Here is a 27,681-nt window from a genome sequence, read left to right on the forward strand (position 1 = left end):
TTGCTCATCCACAATCCTACATTCTATCTTACCTCTAATTCTTTCAATTATAACCCTACCGTACACTTTTCCTGGTATACTCAGTAAACTTATTCCTCTATAATTTTACAATCTTTTTTGTCCCCCTTCCCTTTATATAAAGGAACTATACATGCTCTCTGCCAATCCCTAGGTACCTTCCCCTCTTTCATACATTTATTAAACAAAAATACCAACCACTCAAACACTATATCCCCCCCTGCTTTTAACATTTCTGTCATGATACCGTCAGTTCCAGCTGCTTTACCCCGTTTCATTGTACGTAATGCCTCGCGCACCTCTCCCACACTCACATCCTATTCTTCACTCCTAAAAGATGGTATACCTCCCTGGCCAGTGCATAAAGTTACCGCCTCCCTTTCTTCGTCGACATTTAAAAGTTCCTCAAAATATTCTCTCCATCTACCCAAAACCTCCATCTCCCTATCTACTAACTCCCCTACTCTGTTTTTAACTGATAATCCATTTGTTCCCTAGGCTTTCTTAACTTGTTTAACTCCAAAATTTTTTCTTATTTTCATTAAAATTTCTTGACAGTGCCTCTCCTACTCTATCATCTTCTCTCCTTTTGCACTCTCTCACCACTCTCTTCACCTTTCTTTTACTCTCCATATACTCTACTCTTCTTATAACACTTGTAAAAACCTCTAATAAGCTACCTTTTTCTCTTTTATCACACCCTTTACTTCATCATTCCACCAATCACTCCTCTTTCCTCCTGCAGCCACCCTCCTATAACCATAAACTTCTGCCCCACATTCTAATACTGCATTTTTAAAACTACTCCAACCCTCTTCAACCCCCCCACTACTCAAACTTGCACCAGTCCACCTTTCTGCCAATAGTTGCTTATATCTTACCCGAACTTCCTCCTCCCTTAGTTTATACACTTTCACCTCCCTCTTACTTGTTGTTGCCATTTTTCTCTATTCATATCTACCTCTTACTATAACTGTAGCTACAACTAAATAATGATCCGATATATCAGTTGCCCCTCTATAAACATGTACATCATGGAGCCTACCCATCAACCTTTTATCCACCAATACATAATCTTACAAATTCCTTTCATTACATACTCTAACATACCTTGTATATTTATTTATCCTCTTCTTCATAAAACATATATTACTTATTACTAAACCTCTTTCTACACATAGCTCGATTAAAGGCTCCCCATTTTCATTTACCCGTGGCACCCCAAATTTACCTACTGCTCCCTCCACAACATTTTTGCCCACTTTAGCATTGAAATCCCCAACCACCATTACTCTCACTTTGTTCAAAACTCCCCACGCATTCACTCAACATTTCCCAAAATCTCTCTCTCCTCTACACTTCTCTCTTCTCCAGGTGCATATATGCTTACTATAACCAACTTTTCACATCCAACCTTTAGTTTACTCCATATAATCCTTGAATTAATACATTTATAGTCCCTCTTTTCCTGCCTTAACTTATCCTTCAACATTATTGGTACTCCTTCTTTAGCTCTAACTCTATTTGAAACCCCTGACCGACCTAATCCCATTTATTCCTCTCCACTGAAACTCTCCTACCCCCTTCAGCTTTGTTTCACTTAAAGCCAGGGCATCCAGCTTCTTCTCATTCATAACATCCACAATCATCTCTTATCATTTGCACAACATCCACGCACATTCAGACTTCCCACTTTTTTTTTTTTTTTTTTTTTTTTAAGGGTTTGACAAGGTTAAGGATCCCTAGCTTTATTGACAAGCTATTTACAGGTTAAGGATTCCTAACTTTATTGGCAAGCTAAGAGCTGTTACCTACATCAGCTCATTTGAAAGTACAGTGGAACCTCAAAAATCGAACTGCTCCCAACACAACCAATTATGCAAGTGTATTTTTGTAAGTGCTTTTGTAAGTGTATTTTTGAGGGTCTGAAATGGACTAATCTAATTTACATTATTCCTGATGGGAATAAATTCATTCGGTAAAGTCACTCGAACAGCCTTCTGGACCGAAGAAAGTTCGATATTTGAGGTTCCACTGTATTTTTATTGTTATGAGACATACAAGTAGGGAACAGGATGAAGTTGGAGCCATCTGTGGGCCAGCATTTTCATTTGATCAACTGACTTTATCTCGTTGACATCATTATGCTGTACGAATGTGTTCCATACTCGAGTCATCCTCGGTATATATGATCTCAGATGGAGTGATGTTCTGGAGAAGGGTACAGCCAGAGTGAAGTTGCTGCTTTCTGCCCGTCTTGTGGCATAAAAGTTTGTTTCACGCTGTCCTCGAAGTGGATCCAAGTGTGGTACTTTGACAATATTGGCCTTGTACATAACAGTAAGGCCATCCACATCCCTCCTGTGTTGAAGGCTCTGCTGAAATGACAGATCTATCCAGGATGGGTCCAGGTGAGAGATGAGACATCTTGCTCTGTTCTCCACTCTGTCAAGCAGTCGCAGATGAGAGGGGAGGGCAGGCAAACCAAGAAAGTGGGGCATACTCAAGGTGTGAGCATACTTGTGCCTCGTACAGAATCTTGCAACCCCTACTGTCAAGCAGATGTGAGATACGGTGAAGTGCTGTAAGCTTCCTGGCTGCCTTATTTGCTAGATTTACAACATGGTTCTTCATGGTTAGTTTGGAGTCAAATTTCACCCCAAGGATATCAACTTCTTCTCCAGGTGCCAACATCCTCCCATTCATCCTTACTACTGCACCAGCATTACCATCATGGTGCCTAGAGACGATCATCATTTGCATTTTCTCAGGTGCAAATGTTACTTGCCATATATTTCCCCAAGCTGATATAGCTCTTAGCTGGTGATTGATGTAGCTTAGAGCAGCTGGCATTTCTTCTCTTGGATAAGCGATTGTCAGTGTACAGTCATCTGCATATGCATGGGATTCTGGGATGAGATAAAGAAGGTCGTTGAAGTAGACATTCCATGACAATGGTCCCAGCACACTTCCTTGTGGAACACTTGCCCCAATAGGATGTCTTGCTGATTCCGTTCCATTGAGAACTACACTTAGAGATCTACCATGAAGGTAATCACTGAGGAGACATAGTGTAGAGCCTGCAATTCCCAGTGCTTGAAGTTTTGCTAAGAGGCCCTTGTGCCACACCCGGTCAAAAGCACCAGCAATGTCCAGTGCTACCACACAGCTGACTTTGGATTCATCCAGTGACTGGTGCCAGTTAGTGGAGAGGTTTAACAACAGATCAGCAGCAGAGTAACCTTTCCTAAAGCCATATTAACGATCACAAAGTAGTGAGTGGTAGCCAAAAAACTCTGTCATTTGTCTTGAGATTATTGTCTCAAGGACCTTACCAGTGATTGATAGGAGTGACACTGGTCTGTAGTTGCTGATTTCTGCTCTGCTCTTCTTTTTGTGAACAGGGACTACATTTGCCTCTTTCCACAGAGAGGGCCATTTACACTGTACTAGGCAGTGCTGAAAGATGCGAGTTGACAGTTTTCTTCTTATTATTATTTTTAGTAATTATTACAGGAAAAGGAGTTACTAGCCCATTGTTCCCGGCATTTTAGTCGACTTTTACAACACTCATGGCATACGGAGGAAAGATTCTTATTCCATTTCCCCATGGATATAAAAGGAAAAGTAATAAGACCAAGAACTATTAAGATAAAATCAAAGAAAACTCAGATTAGTGTGTATAAATAAACATGTACATGTATGTGTAGTGTGACCTAAGTGTAAGTAGAAGTAGCAAGACGTACCTGTAATCTTGCATGTTTATGAGACAGAAAAAAAGACACCAGCAATCCTACCATCATGTAAAACAATTACAGGTTTCCGTTTTACACTCACTTGGCAGGACGGTAGTACCTCCCTGGGTGGTTGATGTCTACCAACCTACTACCTGAATCCCTTCACTAAATATTACCCTGCTCACATTCCAACAAATCGTCAGGTCCCAAATACCATTCGTCTCCATTCACTCCTATTGAACACGCTCATGCACTCCTGTTGGAAGTCCAAGCCCCTCACCCACAAAACCTCCCTTACCCCTTCCTTCCAACCTTTTCGAGGACGACCCCTACCCCGCCTTCCTTCCCTTACAGATTTAAATGCTCTCCATGTCATTCTACTTTGATCCATTCTCTCTAAATGACCAAACCACCTCAACAACCCCTCTTCAGCCCTTTGACTAATACTTTTATTAACTCCACACCGTCTCCTAATTTCTACACTCCGAATTTTCTGCATAATATTTACACCACACATTGCCCTTAGACAGGGCATCTCCACTGCCTCCAACCGCCTCCTCGCTGCTGCATTCACAACCCAAGCTTCACACCCATATAAGAGTGTTGGTACTACTATACTTTCATACATTCCCTTCTTTGCCTCCATAGATAACGTTTTTTGTCTCCACATATACCTCAACACACCACTCACCTGTTTTCCCTCTTCAATTCTTTGATTAACCTCATCCTTCATAAATCCATCCGCCGACACGTCAACTCCCAAGTATCAGAAAACATTCACTTCTTCCATACTCCTCCTCCCCAATTTGATATCCAGTTTTTATCTAAATCATTTGACACCCTCATCACCTTACTCTTTTCTATGTTCACTTTTAACTTTCTACCTTTATACACACTCCCAAACTCATACATAACCTTTTGCAGTTTTTCTTTAGAATATCCCATAAGCACAGTATCATTAGCAAAAAGCAACTGTGTCAATTCCCATTTTGTATTTAATTCCCCATAATTTAATCCCATCCCTCTCCCAAACACCCTAGCATTTACTTCTTTTACAACCCCATCTATAAATATATTAAACAACCATGGTGACATTACACATCACTGTCTAAGACCTACTTTTACCGGGAAGTAGTCTCCCTCTCTTCTACACACCCTAACCTGAGCCTCACTATTCTCATACACAGTCTTTACAGCATTTAGTAACTTACCACCTATTCCATGTACAGTGGTCCCTCAATTATCATCCTTAATCCGTTCCTGGAAGTGGGACTATTATCGAAATAGACGATTTTCGAATCAATTTTCCCCCTAAGAAGTAATGTAAATACAATTAATCCGTTCCTGACACCCAGAAGTATTAAAACAAAAAATTTTTTTACATGAAATATAGATGTAGTACATAAACAATACAATGGGACATGATGAATGAAACATTAACAGCATAACACTTACCTTTATTGGCAATTCTTCTTAGTGTATGGAAGACTGGAGAAGGAGAGAGATTGGATTAGTTACTGTTTGGAGGGGGAATCCCCTTCCATCAACACCTCAGGTACCAAGTGCTTTTCTGGGGTTATTTCTCTTCTCTGTTTCTTAATGCCACTAGGACCACCTTGAGAGTCACTGGAGTCCTGTCTCACAAAAACACTGTCCAGAGAGCTCTGTTTCTGGCATCTCTTTAAAACTTCCCTAAAATGGGCCAAGACTCTGTCACTGTACAAGTTGCTGATATGGCTTGCAACATCCCTCTCAGGGTGATGTTTCTCCATAAATCTTTCCATCCTACCCCACATTTCAAAAATCTTAATTTCTGAAGAAGGCACCTTCTTCCATCTCTCTTCCTCCTCCTCTGCAGCAAGATTCTGAGCTGCGATCTGTTGCTCTTCCTGCTGAAGCTTTTGCAGCTCCTCAGTGGTTAGCTCTTAGTTGTGGTCCTCCGCCAACTCTTCCACATCCTCCAAACTCACATCCAACCCCATGGAACTCCCCAGTGCCACAATAGAGTTCACAACTGACATAGGCTCATCAGGGGCTGCCTCAAACCCTTCAAAATCCCTCCTGTGGACACAATCTGGCCACAAGTTTGTCCAAGCAGAGTTCAAAGTCCTGGTAGTCACTCCCTCCCAAGCCTTACCTATAAGGCTTATGCAATGGAGAATACTGAAGTATTCTTTCCAAAAAATGTCTTAGGGTCAAGTGAGTGTCTGAGGTCACATTAAAGCACCTTTCAAACATTGCTTTGGTGTAGTGTTTTTTAAAGTTTGAAATGACCTGCTGGTCCATGGCCTGGAGGAGAGGAGTGGTATTTGGGGGCAAGAACTTTACTGTGATGAACCCAAACTCCTTCAGAATTAGGTCATCCAAGTTTGGAGGATGAGCAGGTGCATTGTCCATTACTAGGAGGCACTTGAGATCCAATTTCTTTTCCAGGAGGTAATTCTTCACATTAGGGCCAAACACTTCATTGAACCTCTCGACGAAAATTTCCCTCGTGACCCATGCCTTATTATTAGATCTCCAAAACACACACAATTTACTCTTCATAACATTGTTTTTCTTGAATGCTCTGGGATTTTTAGTATGGTACACTAGTAACGGCTTCACTTTGAAATCTCCACTAGCATTAGCACAGAACATGAGCTTCAGCCTGTCTTTCATAGGCTTGTGTCCTGGCAGTGCCTTTTCTTTCTGAGTAATGTAGGTCCTCTTTGGCATTTTCTTCCAAAAGAGGCCTGTTTCGTCACAATTGCACACTTGTTTAGGTTTCAGTCCTTCAGCCTCTATGTACTCCTTGAATTCATACACATATTTTTCAGCAGCTTTTTGGTCCGAACTGGCAGCCTCGCCATGCCTTATCACACTGTGTATGCCAGTACGCTTCTTAACCCCTTCAGGGTCCAAGGCCCAAATCTGAAGTGGTGCCCCAGTGTCCAAGAATTTAAAAAAAAAAAAATTGTTATTTTTTCTTATAAAATGGTAGAGAATCTTTTTGTGAAGGTAATAAAACAAAAAGTACGAAATTTGATGGAAAATTGACGAAATTATGCTCTCACGAATTTTGATGTGTCAGTGATATTTACGAATCGGCGATTTTGCCGACTTTGACTCCCATTTTAGGCCAATTACATTATTCCAGCCAACCAGATTCTTAGCTATTTCACTAGTATTACTTCTATTCTATCGATTGAGCACAAGAAATCGCCAAGTCAACTGTTTCAACTACAAATTAAAGTGATCGGAAATTGTTAATTTGGCCAATTTAACACAAAGTTCAAAATATTCCAATTTCAAAATAGGGTCCAGAATAAACAATGTAGGTATTCCTGGCACTAAACTAACATTTCCTCTGTTCATTAGTTACGTTTTGAGGCTTTACAAATAAATTCCATTTTTATTTTTTATTCACGTAATGAATTTTTATTCACACCAAAAAATAGAAGATTTACTGTTATGCAATACTGTAATAATTGTATAAATATCATCACCATATTTGTGAATGCATATTAGACCCACCAGCTGGCGTGTATTAGACGTGTGAGGTCATTTTTTTACTCTTGAATATCGGCAAAAATTTAACATTTCTGCTACTTTGAGCTCAGTTTCAAGCCATTTCCAGTGCTAAAACCAGTCAAAATCATCTCTATTTCTGTAATGTCTTCCATTCTATCAAATGAAACCAAGAAATCGCAAATACAGCTATAAAAAAACATACGTAGAAACACTGCAAAGTCGCTGTTTTAATCGAAAAATCATGATTTCAGTTTTTTTCTCCCATTATACACAGTGTGCTGCAGGATCTGTTTTATGTTGTGCACACATACCACATAGATGTATTCTCTCATATCTAGGCCCAAATGTACCACTCACAGTTTATCAGAGTGAGCTGAGCTCGTGACGTAGATCTACGGTTTGGACCCTGAACGTAAAGCATAGATCTACGGGACGGACCCTGAAAGGGTTAAATCTCTCAAACCAGCCTCTGCTTGCCTTAAATTCACTTGCATCACCACTAGTTGCAGGCAATTTCTTTACCAAATTGTCATGCAACTGCCTAGCCTTTTTACAAATAATCGACGTCATAAGACAATCTCCTGCTAATTGTTTCTCATTTATCCACACCAATAATAACTTCTCAACATCTTCGAGTACTGGTGATCTCATTTTTGTCAGCATATTTACCCCCTTTGCAACAACAGCTTCCTTAATTTCCTTTCTCTTGGCTATGATGGAAGATATGGTTGTATGGGATTTGTTATACATCCTGGCCAGTTCGCCCACATGTACGCCACTTTCACATTGTTCAGTGATGTTTTTCTTAAACTCATTCGTATTTCTCACCTTCATTACCAAAGGCTTGGCACTTGGAGCTTTCTTTGGAGCCATGGTAGCTTATTTAGCACTTGCAAGCACTAAAATGAATGGAATATTATGAAATACAGTGGACCCCTGAGTTTCATGATTAATCCGTTCCAGAGAGCCCGCCGAAGGTCGAAATTAGCGAAACTCGAAACCATTTTCCCCCTAAGAAATAATGGAAATAAAGTTAATCCGTTCCAGACACCCAAAATATTAAAATAAAATATTTTTTTTCAAATTAACCCGTAAACGGTCCAAGCAGATCTACGTTCACATGTGTAGTGCTACAAAAGTAGATCTATGTTTTTTACATATTTTCAAATATAACAAAAAAAAAGTAGATCAAAGTTTTTTTACACATTTTTAAATGTAAAAAAACAAAAACAAGATCTACTTTTTTTTACATACTTTCAAATGTTGAAAAAACGTATATATACGTTTGGACGGGTTAAATAAAGATTTACATAATGAAAACAATCAGAAATCAAGTACATGCATTTAAAATAAATAATAACAACATTACACTTATCTTTACTGAAGACTTCTGCGTGGATGGAAGAGGGGATAGGAGGAAGGTGTACACTATTTTTTGGAAGGAGAATCTCCTTCCATTAGGACTTCAGGTATGAAGTCCATATCTGGGGTTACTTCCCTTCTTCTTTTAATGCCACTGGGACCAGCTTGAGAGTCACTGGACCCCTGTCGCACAAAATATCTGTCCAGAGAGGTCTGTTTGTGGCGTTGCTTTAAGATTTTCCTGAAGTGGGACACAACACTGTCATTGTACATGTTTCCAATACGGCATGCAACAGCTTTGTTAGGGTGAAGTTCATCCATAAATGTTTGCACTTCAGTCCACTTTCCACAAATGTCCTTAATCTTTGAAGAAGGCACCTTCCTCCATCTCTCTTCCTCCTCCTCTGCAGCAGTTTCCTGAGCTGTGATCTGTTGCTGTTGCAGATGAAGCTCTTGCAGCTCTTCAGTGGTTAGCTCTTCCCTGTGGTCCTCCACCAACTCTTCCACATCCTCACCACTCACCTCCAACCCCAGGGACATCCCCAATGCCACAATAGTTTCCACAACTGGCATAGGTTCCTTAGGGTCAGCCACAAACCCTTCAAAATCCCTCTCTTGTACACAATCTGGCCACAAATTTCTCCAAGCAGAGTTCAAAGTCCTGGGAGTCACTCCCTCCCAAGACTTACCTATGAGGTTTATGCAATGGAGGATATTAAAGTGATCTTTCCAGAACTCTTAGGGTCAATTCAGTGTCTGAGGTCACTTCAAAACACTTCTGAAACACTGCTTTAGTGTAGAGTTTTTTGAAGTTTGAAATGACCTGCTGGTCCATGGGCTGGAGGAGATGAGTGGTATTAGAAGGCAAGAACTTCACCGTGATGAAACTAAACTCCTCCACTATTTGCTCTTCCAAGTCTGGAGGATGAACAGGAGCATTGTCCATTACCAGGAGGCATTTGAGTGGCAATTTATTTTCCAGGAGGTATTTCTTCACACTGGGGCCAAACACTTCATTAAACCAGTCTAGGAAAATTTCCCTTGTGACCCATGCCTTACTGTTAGCCTTCCACATCACACACAAGTTACTCTTGGCGACACTGTATTTCTTGAACACTCTTTGATTTTCAGAGTGATACACCAGTAAAGGCTTCACTTTAAAATCCCCACTAGCATTACTACAAAACATGAGAGTAAGCCTGTCTTTCATAGGCTTGTGTCCTGGGAGTGCCGCTTCCTCCTGCGTGATGTAGGTCCTCTTTGGCATTTTCTTCCAGAAGAGGCCTGTTTCGTCACAATTAAACACTTGCTGGGGTTTGAATTCTCCAGTGTCTACGCACTCCTTAAACTCCTGTACAAACTTCTCAGCTGCTTTTTTGTCAGCGCTGGCAGCCTCACTATGCCTTATCACACTGTGAATGCCACAACACTTCTTAAATCTCTCAAACCAACCTTAGCTGGTCTTAAAATTACAAGCATCACCACTTATTGCAGGCATGTTCTTTACGAGATCGTCATGCAACTGCCTTGCCTTTTCACATATTATCGACTGCATAACACTATCTCCTGCTAACTGTTTTTCGGTAATCCACACCAACAATAACCTCTCCACTTCTTCGAGGATTTGTGATCTCCTTTTTGTCAGCATATCCACCCCTTTTGCAACAACAGCACACTTTATTTCCTTTTCTTTCGCCACGATCGAAGTGATGGTTGAATGGGGCTTGCCATACATCCTGGCAAGCTCTGTAACACGCACTCCACTCTCATATTTTTCAAGGATTTCCTTCTTGAATTCGATCGTGTTCCTCACTTTCTTTACCAAAGGGCTTGCACTAGCTTTCCTTGGGCTCATGGTGACTTATTTAGCAGTTGTAATCACAAAAAACAATGGATTATTACGTATGAACCCGCGGGGTGATGGTCACGTGTTGGTAAACAATGGCACACTGAGCGTGAATGGCGTGGGAGACTGGCTTTGTGTGCGCGGTGATGGGCGAACGGGTACCGGACGGTCGCCGAAACACGAGTTTTTTCACGAAACTCGAGGCCAAATTTTTCCAAAAAAAAAAAACTCGTCGAAGGTCGAATTTCACGAAAGTCGAGGCTGCCGAAACTCGAGGGTCCTCTGTATTTTGTATGAACACGTGAGGGGACGGTCCCCTCACCGTCACTCACTGGTAAACAATGGCACACTGGCTGGGAAGGGAGGCCGACGCGGCTCAGAGCCGTCAGTACGCGTCCAGGACAAAAGACGATTAGCAAGTTAATGGACCATTTACGAGCCAATGTTTAGACGAAATAACCCGACTATTTCTGAAATGGACGACTTTCAGGCCGGACGATTATTGAGGAACCACTGTACTTGCAACATCTACCACATTGCTCCCCTATCCACTCTATCATATGCAAAAGATCTATTCATATATTCAAAAATGCTTTTTGTGAAACAATGATTCAATTATATATAAACATGTTGCACAGATTGTCACACAGCGAGGTATGTGTAAAATGATAACCTATATGATACTGTAAATACATAAATACCTGTGACAACATAATTAATTCAGATTTTATATTCTCCATGTGGCTGTCCTTTAGGTTTGCATACAGAGTCACTTATATAATGTATAACACTGCTTAAACAATACTGTCATAGAAAATTGGTTACAAGTAGTATGCCCAGAAACAAGCATAATAAGTTACAGCGCCATGGCTAGGGCATTTTGCCAAAAACCTGTATAGTATTAAAGAAAGAAACTTTAACAAGATATAATCTGCCCTTGACTGTTGTGACTTGACACTGGTCCAGGACTGACCAAAATGTTAGTATAAGGTCCCTCTCCAAAGTGTGGGGTTTTGGTGAATACTCAAGAGACAATGCACACAAATACAAACTAAATATATTAAAGTATAAAAAAATATTCCAAGAAGTAAGATAAATTTAAGAGACAACAAGTATTACTGTACATAAGGAGGGCCCTGCTTTACAGCAGTTCACTAATATGGACATATCAAATGACTAAAATTCGTTCATATGGCTCCCTCCTTGATTTGCTATTATGGCATCCACGTGCCAGTTTCTGTGTCTCTTGATTATGTCTGGAAACTTTCCAAAATTTCAAGTTATTGCGTATTTTATGTATACCCTGATAATTATACTTATGTGTACCTGTACCTATATAAACTTGTACACTATGCTGGCATGCAGGTACACATTAAAATCACTAAAAGTGTCTCACTAGTGTTGAAGATGCCATAATAATAATCGCCTGGGAGCGCTTGAAATATTGTAGATTACGTTAAGATAGGCATTTTCATTAATCCATCTATGATATTTTTTCAAAATTATATAAGAAATACATTATATAATATATAAGCATAGTACATACACCCACAGTAGAAAAAACTGACACAAATATGAGATGTGGTAGCTGGGCGGCTTGTAGGATGACGGCAAGAATTACGTTTTCTCTAGTCCAACACCACAGAAAATGTGTACTCATTGGTATTACTGAGGGGTAACTGTTGAAAATTATTCCTTTTGTATGCCCTCACTTATAGCATCATTCACTCTAAAAATGGTGTGTCACATGAGAATGGGAGTGTTGCTGTTTATTTATTCTATTGCACCAATGTGAAGACAACTTGTACACAATGTAAGATATTTCTATTGTAAAAGCTTCACAAATGTATGTGAAATGGATGCATATGAACCATAAGCAAACAAGAGTTAATATGCATTCATCTGTTTGTTTACATTCTCTGCATGTCTTGTTCTCTCACTTATGAATATCTCTTGTTGATATTCTCGCCCATTCATATAAATGTGTCATTTTGGCATACAGTATTTCCAGTGCCGATGGATGCTGGTTGGTGTGCTTTTGCTATATATGATGTATGCGTTTGAAACGTACATTGTTTTATTATAATTAATTGCAGAAAATTATGTTTTAGGTCAACTAGCTTATTTTTCACTTGATTATTATATGGATAGTTTTTCTTTAATGACTGTTCTTAATATCATTGTAATAAACTTGATTTAATTGTTTGTAGATTCACCCATTCACAGTAGTATAATTGGACATACTTGGACATACTTTTTTGGTCATATGTTTCATTTAATGTCCTACATAGCAATTTGACTCAGCTTATTATGGTTTCCTAAACAAAGTTTCAGTACAATAAAATTTAAATGCATGTCTCAAAACATAGCAAAATTATTGATCAGATAAGTGAACAATTAAAGGAGGTTATTGTTAAGAAAGTTCTCATACAGCAAACAGGTATAACTTATATAGCAAAATAGATAAGAAGATCTCTCTCAAGTCCAGCATAAAGTTTCGTTCACTTGTAAATTGATGATACTGTGTTTTTTTGCTGTAGTGTTAATTTTTTCCGGGCGCTTATATCCATAAGGTTACGGAGGGAACTTTCGGGTAGCACCGGCCTATGAGCACCGTGCCTCGTGGTACTCTGAGTCTGGCACCTACTACTACCTCATCTGAAGGTTGGAGAGATAGGCAACATCTGCGTCAAGATCTAGGGGGTAAAGCTAAGACAGTGTATTCCGTGCAACACTTTGTTTTAGTTCACACACATGGTACACCTTAGCTTATTCTGTATCTTCACCTACAGAAAGCATTTATTGCATGGCCAATAGGCTTTACTTCTTTGTCTTCTATTACTCATGAAATTAAATCAAAGGAAGAAATAAAATGGATTATTCTGTGTTCAGTGCTATGAAAATTTCTCATAAGCCGTCAGCACTTACGAAATAATTGTGATGCAGTCCCTTAACCAATATGTTATTTTGTAATATGCCATTTAACCTGACTAGCTCAGTGATTTTTTTTTATTTTAATACAAAACTATTATGAAACAAAATTGCATGTTAAAAATTTCAGCTTCTCACTGTTTTAATTGAAGTAAGTACTGTACTGAGCATTACATTGGTTATTCTGGATTTACTAATTTATACATAAAGCTTAAGTTATTGGATCATTTATGTTTTTGGTGGGAACTTCCAACTGCATTTAATGCATTAATGTTAAACAGAATCAGAAACATAATGTTTTATTTTGGGGTGTGCTTTTAGTGCTTTGGTGATGTGCACTTGATTTATGTGTGGGAAATACTTTTAATGAACTTACAATTAAGTGCTCACCCTTAAGAAATGTAAACACACACACACACACTTTTACATATCGTATATCTTATTAACCTGTATTTCTGATATCTTGTTTTCTGTAGGAAGGACATATATCAGTGTACTGTTATCTATATCTTGGTTACCTTGTTCCTTTCAGAAAGAATATAAATATATGTACCATTGATCTTTATTTTGGTTGCCTAGTTCTTTGCAAGAAGAAAATAAATGGCCTCTTGAGGGATTAACTAGGACTAAGATGTTTCCAAACATCTCTGTCAAAAACTTAATCTTCCAACCTGATTTTTAAATCTTATGTAACTTCATTTTCACTCTCCTAAATTTCATCTTTCATTTTCTTTTTACATACAGTTGGTTACTTTTATATTTTTACTTTTGTATACAATAGTATTTCCCTTTTCAGTCTATTATGTTTGCTTACCTTCCATAGGACCAAACTTCTATAAAGTATGCTTATAACTGATTCTATTAACCTCACATTTCACTCCATTGGTCTGGTAATCTACATATCTCACACATATCCCTACTGCTCGCCTTGTCGTCCACTAACACCTTATGAATTTTAAGCAAAGTTGTCAGTCAGCACTTTCTGAAAATACTTTGAAGACTTCTCACACATGTTCACTTTCCCTTATTAACATCCCTCTAAGGGTATATTCTCTGCTCATGCAAAGACATGGATAATCATTTGCTTTTGGAGATTACAGTAGACCGTCAGCTAACACACAGTTTGTTAAAATGTTTTCACCTTAACATGGTTGCAGAATTGTGGCATATTTTCTGTGAACACTTCATATTAATCAGTGTACATGGATGAATACATGTAATCAAAATGTGGCACACACTGGGTTCTTTCCACTGTGTTGCAGTGAGCCTCAGGGATAATCCATTGCCTTTTGGGTTAGGTATACATAACATACACAACCTCCCTCGCCTCAGTGCTCTGTTCGTGTGCTTCTAATACCATACGTAGCCTGTGTAAGTTATTTTTTTTTTTTTTTTTTTTTTTTTTTATCTTTTCATCATCTCATCTTTGGATAGTAACCATGGCACCCAAGAGGAATGTGAGTGACCCTGGAGGTACAAAAAAAAAAAAGTTTTTTATTTTATTTTATTAACACATCGGCCGTATCCCACCAAGGCAGGATGGCCAAAAAAAGAAAAACTTTTATCATCATTCACTCCATCATTGTCTTGCCAGAGGTGTGCCTACACTACAGTTATAAAACTGCAACATTAACACCCGTCCTTAGTGTTTTGAAGAAAATCAAGATATACTTAAGGGTGGCACACACGTGATGGAGACCCTATGAACCTGTGGCCTGAACGAGATTATCAGTTTTTGCAGTTAGGGAGAATGAAGCTGAATGAGCTGAAGCAGTTCTTTGCTGTCTTGAATTCCTGTGCACTTTTCTCTTGCAGGCAAATATAAGTTTGTAGCCACCCTCAGAAATAATTTCCTGAGGTCAGCACAGAAATCATCTGCTCAAATGTGGTCAGCAGAAGCACTTTCACCAGAAAATTTAATACAATAGAACCCGTTTCCATGGATTCAGTATCCGCAGTTTCAGTTATCCGTGGTTTACCGTTGCCTGAAAATAACCCTTAATTTTGCTTAATAATGACCCCAAAGTGCAAAAGCAGTGAAGCTGGCAGTTCTTCAAAGCCCAAGAGAAGCCATGAAATGTTTCTCATCAGTGAAAAATGCTAATTCTAGACTTTATTCTGTATAATTTATCAATTAAGCTTTATCATGGGTATGAATGTAAGCAAAGAATGGCGTTGTATATGTAAGGGTTCACTACTATCCATGGTTTCAGGTATCTACGCTAGGTCTTGGAACATAGTCCCTGCGGATACAGGGGAACTACTGTATAATGTAATTGACTGCACAATAAATAATAAACAAATAAAATAAATAAAATTTTATTTCTTTGCTAAGGTTACAATGTGTTTACATTTTGTAATTTGATTGGTACAAAGAAAGCCACTATCATGCTGAGGCATTTTGGGCAAACTTAACCTAATACTTAGAGATGACTTAAATCTAGACAGGTGAAAAGTGGTAGAATACAAATATTCAATATTTTACTCTATTGTTAGTATGAGGTAGTACAATTTATGATACAAACATACATTTTTAAGTTTGTAATAATGGCTTAATAATTAAAGGATAATAAAATATTTGGGAAAATTGCTTTAAATTTTGTTAGTTTAGCATGGTGTGGGTATGGTTTTTACTGAGAGACGAGATGATTTTTGAGTATGGTCCTAAATTGATTTGTGGGCAGGGGACCTCTTGCTGTTTCAGGCAAAGAGATCCAGATTCGGGCCCTTTATGTGCATTGCATTTTTGCATAGTGTGAGACGGACACAAGGGATGTCAAAAAGTGTTTTGTGCCTTGTCTTATGTCTGTGTGTTCTGTTGTAGCTGTCTAGGAGAAGTTTGAGTGGAGGGTTGATATTGGAGTTTAATGTTCTGTATACAGTAGACCCCTGGTTTTTGTAATTAATCCTTTCCAGGAGGTTGGCCGAAATCTGAAATGGCCAAAAAACGAAGCAATATTTTCCATAAGTAATGTAAATCCAATTAATCCATTTCAGACACCCAAAAATATTAACAAAAAATACATTTATAGAGAATAACTAAAGTTTTACATACACAAAACAATGAGAGATAAATATATAAATGACTATGTAATTTTAATGACAAATGAACATTACATACCTTTATTGAAGACTCTTGTTGGTGAGTAGTATTTGTTTGTGGTCCCAGGTGGACTACATCCCAGTGTATACCTACCGGCTACATACACTGCGGCCTACAGCCATATCATTACCATCGACATGTTCACCGAGTTTAAGTGTTACTAACAACTACCTTTAGATGCCATCATAAATAAAGGGAGAATTAATGAATAATTCATGCCAAGAATTGTAAACAAAAGAGTATGTATAAAGGACGGTTACTGGCCCAACGCTGATTCATACAGTTTTCTCTAACACTGGACCAGAGAAAACGTAATGTGTACCCTCCACTGCTTATAAACATTGCATGTTTATATGCAATGTAATGCGTTTCTTACATAATTTTGAGGAAAATATCATAGATGAATTAATGAAACTGTCTATATTAACCTAAAATAAGAAATTTAATGTGGCCAAGAGTGAGTCACAAAAATATGAGTGGCCCAGGCGCACATGTCTGGTACCAACGATTTCCGAGGGGATGTATGAAACCCGGGGGGGGGGGTAATTTCTCCAAAAAAGTGCTCGAAATCTAAACTGTATGATTTCTGCACCAGCCAAAAACCAGGGGTCCACTGTATTTTTCATCCTTTTATTATGACATAGGCGACATTGTCAAGTGATGTAACATTGGACATAATGACATTCTCTGAACTGAGATTTACTCTAGAAAAGTTGTGTAACGGCAAAGTTGATGTAAGCCAAAGTAACGTAAGGCAGTGTATGACTGTACTACAATTTTCTTGTTTGTGATAAGGACAAGGATGAATTATCCTTCCTTAAATTCCTTGTTCTCTTGCTTGTTGATAAAGAAGTGTTTGGAGATGGTTATGTGACTAGGAAGCTGTACATTGATGTGAGAGATCTTTGTTTTATTAGCCATGGCATCCTATAGAAGTTTTATGGTGTCATATAGAAAGTTATGCCACAATTTCTCAGCCATCCTTTCACAATAACATGCTGCATCTCGTGCGAGTCTACTGTATTTCATAGAATAAGTCTTTGTTGGCTAAATGTTTTCAGTTTCTTATGATGTTTGGTGGTTCCATTTCTTGCCATTGAGCAGAAATTAAATTTTATAATGAATGTATTCCTTCTTTGGGTCATCTTGCTTTTGTAGAAAAAACTTCGTGTGTAACTTTATTTAAACAGAAGACTTTGTTAATCTACATTGGAAGTGTTGTTCTGTGTTTTTTCTATTATATTTTATTTTATTAATAAGTGCTTTGTGGCTTCATCTATGCACAGTAATAGTCTAGTTTTAAGGAACTTTTACATCTTGTTTTTTGTGAAATATATTTTGAATATACAGTGGACCCCCGGTTAATGATATTTTTTCACTCCAGAAGTATGTTCAGGTGCCAGTACTGACCGAATTTGTTCCCATAAGAAATATTGTGAAGTAGATTAGTCCATTTCAGACCCCCAAACATACACGTACAAACGCACTTACATAAATACACTTACATAATTGGTCACATTCGGAGGTAATCGTTATGCGGGGGTCCACTGTATATTGTGGGCAAACCAATATATATATTCAATATATTTTCACTCTATACTGGTCTTAAAATAGGACTTAGAAATGGGGATTTGTACATGTTATTAGTTATAAGTTAATGTGCTGACTTAAAAGTAGAATAATTTGATGATGAGTGAACTCAAAGTAGAAGTTTGGTATAGTTCTCACTGCTATTGATAATGTAGGATTGTCTTTCACAGTTGTTTTCTTGATTATTCACATCTAATAGATGGACTTGTCTTGATTCTGTTGGAGTATTACAACATTATTTTCTTTGTTCCATACCACATTTATCACATTCACTTAACTGAATGACATCCTGACCTTTGTTGATTTCTTGTTCAAAGATCAGCTTTATATATTAATATTTGCAAGCTATATAATTTATATCTGATATATTCTAAAATAAATAAAATTCACTGGAGACACATTTCATTAAAAATATTGATTTATTAGTGTAAGCTACACACACAGTTTACAGAGGATGGATTCTTTTCCACTTAACCATGGAAATAAAAAGAAAAATAGAAACGATAAGAAAAATAAATAAGAAAAGAACTATTAATAAAATAGAAGAAAACTCGGGTGTGTGTGTGTGTGTATATATATATATGTGTATACATGCCTGTGTACTGTGACATAAAAGTAAGTAGAAGTAGCAACATGTACCTGTTTTCTTGCACGTTTGTTTACATTTTTTTTTACACACTGGCCGCCTGCCACCAAGGCGGGATGACCCAAAAAAAAATCGCCTTCACCATCATTCACACTATCACTGTCTTACCAGAGGCACACACTTTGTATCACTCATGAGGGTTTCACTTGCTTTTTGAATTCACTAATAATATTCAGATATTTGTTCTCTGTACGCTTGTGTAGGGACTCGCTTGTTTGCTGTACACTTGTTTAGGGACTCGCCTGTTCTCTGTACACCTGTGTAGGGACTCACTTGTTTGCTGTATACTTGTGTAGGGACTCGCCTGTTCTCTGTACACCTGTGTAGGGACTCGCCTGTTCTCTGTACACCTGTGTAGGGACTCGCATGTTCTCTGTATACCTGTGTAGGGACTCGCTTGTTCTCTGTACACCTGTGTAGGGACTCGCTTTCCTTCTGTTAATATTGTATCTAGAGCAGAGAAAGAGGGAGGGAAAGGAAAAGTGACAGACTTATCTCAAATGAGCACTGCTTAGTGTTTTTAATTTGTTAAAATAAATGACACTGAGTACCAAATATATGATGGATGTCAGTGGACACATGGGTTGCAAGTCAAAAAATAATGAGGAACGCTTCTTGTATGATAGTTAGAAATCCACTACAATGAATTGTCTGTGTTTTCTTTTGTGTTTATTTACTGAATATGCAAGGCCATTGGAAGGGGGGGGAGAATGATGCCGCTCATGGCCTTTCGCATTGCAACAACAACACTTCTTCAGGAGCAATGTAATGAGGATATCAAAATGCAGAAGAGCCCTAAGCAGGTGTGTCCAGGTACATAGTCCTGCCTGGAAAGGCAGGTGCCAGTCAGGCCTATGAGCAGCTAAATGGCAGCCCTAAGTACTAGAAGTCACAGAAAATATTTTAAGGAAGGAAGACAACAGATAAGCCCATAAGTGTCGCAAACCATAAAACCATAATAACCAGCCTAGCAAACACCTCAGAGTCGCTATTTTAAACCAAACACATTGTCAGAGTTTTATTTTTCCCATCATACAATGTGTGGGGCAGGATTTTTTTTTATTTGCCCTGCTGACCCGTTCTCTAATATCTAGGCCAAAAATTATCACTCACAGTTTACCAGAGCTGAGTTCAAGATGATAGAACTACATGAAGGACCCTGGCCTCAATGACATAGTTCTACGTGAGGGGTCACTGAAAGGGTTAATCTGATGGCTCATTTTAGTGTCATTGGCAAACTTGCATAAATCACTATTTATAGTTTTATCTGTGTGTTTATGTATAGTGTGAACAACAAAGGACCTATCACTAACCCCCATGGAACATCGCTTATAACATGTCCCCGCTATGATTTTCCCCATTAACCCTTTGACTGGTGCAACCCCAAATCTTGAGGTGTCTCCTGGTGTCACAAAATATTTGAAAAAAAAAAAAAAAAAAATTCTTATGAAATGATAGAGAATCTTTTCCCGGTGATTACCATTGGGAAAAGATTCTCTATCATTGATGGAAAACTTACAGAATTACGCTCTTGTGAAGTTAGCGACCTCGGCAATATTTACGAATCGGCGATTTCGCCCACTTTGAGCCCTATTTTCGGTTAATTCCATTGTTCCAGTCAACCAAGCTCATAGCTATTTCTTTAGAACTCCATTTGTTCCATCAATTGAGCACAAGAAACTGCCCATTTACCAATTTCAACTACCCAATAACGTGGTCAGAAATTTGCAATTTGAAAATAGGATCCAGAATGAACAATACAGACATTCCTGACTTTAAAATAACATCATCTTTGTTCATCAGTCACGTCTCCAGGCCTCTCTGATATTACTCTTGCTTTCTATTTTGAATTTTTATTCAAACAAAAAATAGAAGATTTACAGTTATGCAGACTACTGCAATATTGTAATAATTGTATAAATAATGTCAACCCATTCATGACTGCATATTAGAAAGGCTAGTTGGACATTTATTGGACAATGACATCATTTGTTTACTTTTGAACATCGGCAAAAATTAAACGTTTCCCCTACTTTGAGCTCCATTTCAAGGTTCTTTTCATAGTAAAACCAGTCAAAGTCACCTCTGTTTCTACATGTTTTCTATTCTATCAAATGGGACCAAGAAAACAAGAATACAACCATAAATACTATACAAAAATACACCACAAAGTCGGCATTTTAATCCAAAAACACAGTTGGATTTTTTTTTCTCGTTATGCACTGTGTGCTGCAGGATTTCTTTTATATGGTGCACACTGACCACACAGACCCATTCTCTCACATGTGGGCCTACCAGCTTTCTCCTGCTTGATTTGAAGCCGCTACAGTTTTTGAGTATATACAGTGGACCCCCGGTTTGCGATATTAATCTGTTCCTGAGAGCTCATCGTAAACCAAAATTATCGAAAAGCGAATCAATTTTCCCCACAAGAAATAATGGAAATCAAATTAATCCGTGCAAGACACCCAAAAGTATGAAAAAATTTTTTTACCACATGAAATATTAAGTTTAATGCACACAAACTGAAGAAGACATGCACAGTTTGTAGTACTCTACGAACAATAGAATACATGACACTTACCTTTAACCCCTTTAGGGTCCAAGGCCCAAATCTGAAGTGGTGCCCCAGTGTCCAAGAATTTAAAAAAAAATTGTTATTTTTTCTTATGAAATGGTAGAGAATCTTTTTGTGAAGGTAATAAAACAAAAAGTACGAAATTTGATGGAAAATTGACGAAATTATGCTCTCGCGAATTTTGATGTGTCAGTGATATTTACGAATCGGCTCCTTTTCAAGGGGGGCTCCTTGGCGTGGTGAAGAGGCTCTTGGTCTGAGGACTTAGCCCTGTCGGTCTTCTTCCTCAGACCGAACCTAATTACCCCCCATTCTCCCCTCCCCTATCCCATCCTCCCCTTTTTCCATTCCTCCTTCTCCTCCTCACCCCTCCCTTTTGCCCTCCCTCTTTTTGGCCTTTGGGATTTCTCCCACAGGCGCGCTAGTTCCTAGGTAGGGGAAAGGACACCGGGGTCCATCCCATTCCGTTGAGGTTCTTGGTGGTGGCGTAGTTTGCCGTGGAATCTGGATTGCCTGGGGATGTCCCGATCCCTCTCCGGTATCCCGGAGTAGCTTTGGGTGTCTTTCGGGTGACGGGTGTATCTCTGGAAGCCACCTTTCGGATTCCGGGGGTGGTGGCCGAAGGAGGTATGCTTTGTGGCGGATATCCAGCCGCCCTCTCTTTTGTCCACTGAGGTAGCTTGGCAGATGTGAGGTTGCTATCCCGGATTGCTGGTTTACTGGCATGAAGGGTAGGGTATGGCACGGGTTCCATGCTGCATCTGCGCTACTAGCTGTGTTGAGGTCCTCTTGGGCGCAGAGGGAGATTTCCGGCCCTTTCATTCCTCCTGGGAACTATTCCTCCCCGCTCCCCCCTTTTTTTATTCTTTTTTTTACTTTTATTTCCTTTTCTTCTTTCTTTTTTTTTCTTAAAAACAAAAAGCAAAGGAGTAACCTAACCATGGCAGCCCTAGTCCATGAACCCACTACCCCCGGGCCCCTTCTTGATACCGCACCCCATTCTGACCCTGCCTTGTGTTTAGACCACTCTTCGGACACTCCTGATGCCCCTGTACCTCTTGCTGGTGCTGTTTCCTCACCCGCTTCAGGTACCGGGGCTTCGACTGACTCCTTCGATTTGTCTGAACTCCGCTCTCCTTTGACTATGCTTCCGGCTTCTCCCTCTACGGTACGGCAATTTTCGAATCGCCTGCCCGTTTCACGCCGGACCAACTCCGGTCCTACTCCTAAACGCCAACGTCAATCTCCTGATGATGCTCCTTTGTTACCTTCCCATTCTACTTGGAAAAGACCGACACGTCAAGCACTCCCTCTTCACGCTCAGTTTCGGACCACACAATTTACTAAATTCTTTACTTTAAGACTGACTTCTTCTTCTGCCTACCTTTCTGACCATGGTATTGGCAAAGCGCTCCTGCGTCATGTTGGTAGAGATATTTCATTTCATGCTCTCAAGAGCGGTATGTGCATCGTCACTGTCCAGAATGCTGCCCAAGCTCATGATCTTTCTCTCCTTTCGAATATCGATACTACTCCTGTCACTATTGAAAAACATCTGTCTCTCAATTCTTGTAGTGGTACTGTCATTCTGCCCCATACCATAGTCCAACAGAATTTCCAGTCATGTGGCAATGACATTTTTGAACAGCTGGAACTCCAGGATCTCCCAATCCTCAAAGTAGACACTTATGTCCTTCCTGCCCGGGGGCGGAGACGTTACCCTTGCAATGTGGCTCGTTTAACTTTTGACAGCCGAGAACTCCCGTCCTCTGTATATGTCGCGGGACATCAGTTACAAGTTCGAAAGGTGATACCTACACCGCAACAATGTAGAAATTGCTGGCGTTTTGGTCACCCAGCGAAATATTGCAGATCTATGGCCGAATGCCCAGTCTGTGGTGCCGACGACCATTCTAATACATCTTGCAGTCAACCTCCATCTTGCCTTAATTGTAATGAAGCTCACCCTTCGTACTCCCACCGTTGCCAGGTCTACTTAAATGAACGTGAAATCCGTTGCCTCAAAGAGGCAGAAGGTCTCCCTTATGCTATGGCAGTTACTCATCTCCGCCTCCAAGGGAGACTACCCCGTGTTTCTTATTCTCATGTTTCCAAACATCCCCCCACTTCTGGGGTCCCATCTTCTGCAGCCTCCTCTGTTGTTACCCCTCCCATAGCCACTACGGCATCTAATCCTTTTGCTGTCCTTGGCTCTGACGTCCCGACTACAACTCAGTCTGTTCTCACATCTTTGCGTCCTTCCTCACAAGCCCCAGTATCGACAAGACCTCGTACGACACCTAATACCAATCGCCCCTCTACTCAGAAGTCCAAAACATCCACATTGCTCAAATCTTCTTTGCCCCTTCCTTCCCTTCTTCCACCTCCACACTTTACCTTTCCAGTCTCTGTACCTAGTTCTTCCCCTCTCTCTGGCTCTATTACAAGTGTGGAGATTCACCCTCCTCCTCGTACTATGCCTTCCACCCCCGTCCCCTCCCAAGTTTCTCCCTCTTCTGCCACCTCCCAGGTTTCTGCCTCTTCTGTCCCCCCCCACACTTCATCTCCAGTCCCTTACACTCTTCCCTCCCCCTCTACTTTGGTACAGTCCATTACTGTCCCAATCTTTACTCACCCTCCTCCTTCTATCTCCAATATGGTCTCCCATACATCTTTGAATTCAGAAACACTTTAAGCCATTTCAGAATATATTGCAGAGACTAAACCTTCAATGGACACTGATTCACTTCCTGTTCCTTCTCTTCCCTCTCCTCCATCTTCACAACCCCATTCTTCGCAACGCTCCATTCCTTCGCTACTTGAACGTCTTCCAATGCCACCACACGTTGACTTTTCTAACCCCTCTAGTCCGTAGGTGCCTTTACCTACAGATTCCTGATATTTTCTTCATCGCCAATCATGGCCTATTTACAGTGGAATATCCGCGGCCTCAGGGGTAATCGGGGTGAGCTTCAGATGTTGCTTTCCAGGTTTTTCCCCTGTTGGTGCTTGCTTACAAGAACCAAAATTACACTCGGCTGTTTTCCAACCTATCTCAGGCTATAATTTATTGTATTCTTCGGATCCTTTCTCAGATGGGATCTTTAATGAAAGTGCCCTTCTTCTACGCAATGATATTCCGTTCTGTCAACTATTTGTCCATACCTCGCTGCATTACACTGCAGCCCGTATCCACTTGAATAAGTGGTTTACAATATGTTCTTTATATCTCTCTCTTTCTCGAGCATTTTCTATCCCAGACTTTGCCTTTCTTGTTTCATCCTTACCACCACCACTTCTGTTACTTGGTGATTTTAATGCCCACCATTTCCTCTGGGGGGGGGGTCTCATTGTGACTCACGTGGCATCTAGTTGGAGGCTTTTCTCGCCTCTCACCCCCTCCATGTTTTAAATACGGGTACTCCCACCCATTTTGATCCTCGTACTCATACTCTCTCTTGCATCGATCTATCAGTCTGCTCTTCCTCCACTGCACTAGACTTCACCTGGTCTGTTCTACCAGACTTACATGACAGCGATCATTTTCCAATCATTCTTACTTCTCCTTCCTATTCACCACCTTTCCGTAGCCCTCGCTGGCAATTTGATCGGGCAAATTGGGATCTTTACTCACACCTCACTGCTTTTAGTGAGGTTCCTTCTTCATCCTCCATTGATGAGCTCCTACACATCTTCTCGACGTCAGTTTATACCTCAGCTTCTCATTCTATACCCCAAACCTCAGGCAAGCATTCTCAGAAGTGCGTGCCTTGGTGGTCTCCTGCTTGTGCTCGTGCAGTACGTTTGAAACGTGCTGCATGGGGCAGGTACCGGTACAATAGAACCGCTGAGAGACTTCTTGATTATAAGCAGAAGCGTGCGATCGCTCGCCATGTCATCCGTGAAGATAAACGCACTTGTTGGCGAGACTATGTTTCCACCATCACCTCTGCTTCTTCTATGAGTGCAGTCTGGAAAAAAGTGAGGAAATTGAGTGGTAAATACTCAACTGACCCGGCTCCTGTTCTACGGGTCGCTGGTGTTGATGTAGCAAACCCTCTCGACGTTGCCATTGAACTTGGCACACATCTGGTCCGTATTTCCCGAGGGCTCCATCTATGCCCCTCGTTTCTTTCCTCAAAGTCTGCCAGAGAGTTAGTACCCTTGGACTTTTCTTCTCTCAGAGAAGAACAGTATAATGTGCCTTTTACACTTCAAGAACTGGAGGCAACGCTCTCAGCTTGCCGATCATCGGCAGCTGGGCCTGACGACTTTCATATTCATATGTTACAACATTTACATCGGTCAGCCCTTGTAGTCCTCTTACACCTCTTCAATCTTATTTGGGCACAAGGAGTTCTTCCCCAGCTGTGGAAATCTGCCATTGTTCTCCCTTTCCGCAAACCGGGTACTACAGGACATGATGCCTCCCACTATCGCCCCATCGCTCTTACTAGTGCAGTTTGCAAAGTGATGGAATGTCTCGTAAATCGACGTTTAATGTGGTATTTAGAGACACACAACAGTCTCTCCGCTAGTCAATATGGCTTTTGTAAGGGTCGTTCTACCATAGACCCCTTACTATGCTTGGATACGTATGTTCGTAATGCCTTTGCGAATAATCACTCAGTTATTGCCATATTTTTTGACCTTGAGAAGGCATATGACACAACTTGGACGTATAATATTTTGGCCCAGGCCCATTCCTTAGGCCTCCGAGGCAATCTACCATCCTTCCTTAAGAACATTTTAACTGACAGACATTTCCGTGTTCGAGTCAATAATGTTCTTTCCCCGGACTTCGTCCAAGCTGAAGGTGTTCCTCAGGGATGTGTTCTAAGCACAACACTTTTTCTCCTTGCTATAAATGATTTGACCTCTGTTCTTCCACCCAATATTTGGTCATCACTCTATGTTGATGACTTTGCTATTGCTTGTGCAGGCGCTGACTGTCATCTTATTGCAGTTTCTCTCCAGCATGCGGTCGACCGTGTTTCCACTTGGGCCACCATGCATGGGTTTAAATTTTCAAGTACCAAAACTCACCAAATTACTTTCACTAGACGCTCTGTTATCTCCGATCATCCTTTGTATCTCTATGGCTCCCGTATCCCCGAACGTGATACAGTCAGGTTTCTAGGCCTTCTCTTTGACCGTCGGTTATCCTGAAGGCAACTTGTCACAGCCGGCTAAACCTTCTTAAAACCCTTGCTCATCTTTCCTGGGGAGCTGATCGTCGAACTCTGCTTCGCCTACATTCAGCCCTCGTTTTATCGAAACTCGATTATGGTGACCAGATTTAGTCCGTGGCCTCTCCTGCTACTCTCTCTAGCCTTAACTCTATCCATCACCAAGGATTACGTTTGTGCCTTGGTGCTTTTCGCTCTTCCCCTGTTGAGAGCCTCTATACAGAAGCGAATATTCCATCCTTGTCTGATCGCCGTGATGCCCATTGCTTTCGCTACTATGTACGCTCTCATGATCTACACAATCCTTCCATTTATAGAATGGTCACCGATATTAGTAGACATTCTTTATTCGTTCGCCGCCCCTGTTTGCTCCGTCCCTTTTCTCTTCGCCTACATTCACTCTTGTCTTCCCTTCAGTTACCACCTTTATATGTTCATGTAGCATCTCACTTTTCCCTACCCCCCTGGGAAGTTCCAGCTGTTCGGGTCTGTTCTTTCTCACTCCCTTGCTCGAAAGCTCAACTGCCTACGGTGGCTTCCCGCGCTCTTTTTCTTGATCACTTCCACTCCCATTCTCATGCCACAGCTGTGTACACAGATGGCTCTAAGTCTTCAGACGGCGTCGGATTCGCAACAGTGTTTCCGGACAGCGTCGTGCGGGGACATTTACTATCTTCAGCTAGCATTTTTACTGCTGAACTGTATGCCCTTCTTGCAGCACTTATTCGTATCGCATCTATGCCTGTGTCATCATTTGTAGTAGTCTCAGACTCCCTTAGTGCTCTACAGGCCATACGAAAATTTGATACATCTCATCCCCTAGTTCTCCGTATCCAACTTTGGCTACGCCGTATCTCTATCAAACATAAAGATATTGTTTTTTGTTGGGTCCCTGGTCATGTCGACGTACAGGGCAATGAACAAGCAGACACTGCTGAGCGGTCAGCAGTACATGACCTACCAATTTCCTATCGAGGTGTTCCAATTCTGGACTGCAATAGCTACCCACCTTCGCACCCGTTGGCAACAACGTTGGTCAACTCTGCTCGGTAACAAACTTCATTCTATTAAACCGAGCATAGGTTACTGGCCGTCTTCTTGTCATCAGTGCCGAGGTTGGGAGACCACTCTCTCCCGCCTTCGCATTGGTCACACTCGTCTTACTCAT

The 27,681-nt window shown here is 40.5% G+C and overlaps 1 protein-coding gene across 6 annotated transcripts in view; it reads left to right on the forward strand.

The window, feature by feature from the left end:
- Positions 1-27,681, forward strand: part of app (Palmitoyltransferase app) — a 191,758-nt gene that overhangs the window by 135,871 nt on the left and 28,206 nt on the right. Inside the window, exon 10 of one of the 6 annotated variants that reach the window (XM_070086752.1) lies at positions 13,050-14,657. The exons of the other annotated variants lie outside the window; for them this stretch is intronic. Coding sequence (XP_069942853.1) covers positions 13,050-13,138 — 89 coding nt within the window. The 3' untranslated portion in view covers positions 13,139-14,657. Of the gene's footprint in view, positions 1-13,049; positions 14,658-27,681 lie in introns of those variants that run through there. 6 annotated transcript variants of the gene reach the window in all.

The sequence above is a fragment of the Cherax quadricarinatus genome, chromosome 19, assembly GCF_038502225.1.
Source record: "Cherax quadricarinatus isolate ZL_2023a chromosome 19, ASM3850222v1, whole genome shotgun sequence".
Classification (NCBI taxonomy): Eukaryota; Metazoa; Arthropoda; class Malacostraca; order Decapoda; family Parastacidae; genus Cherax; species Cherax quadricarinatus.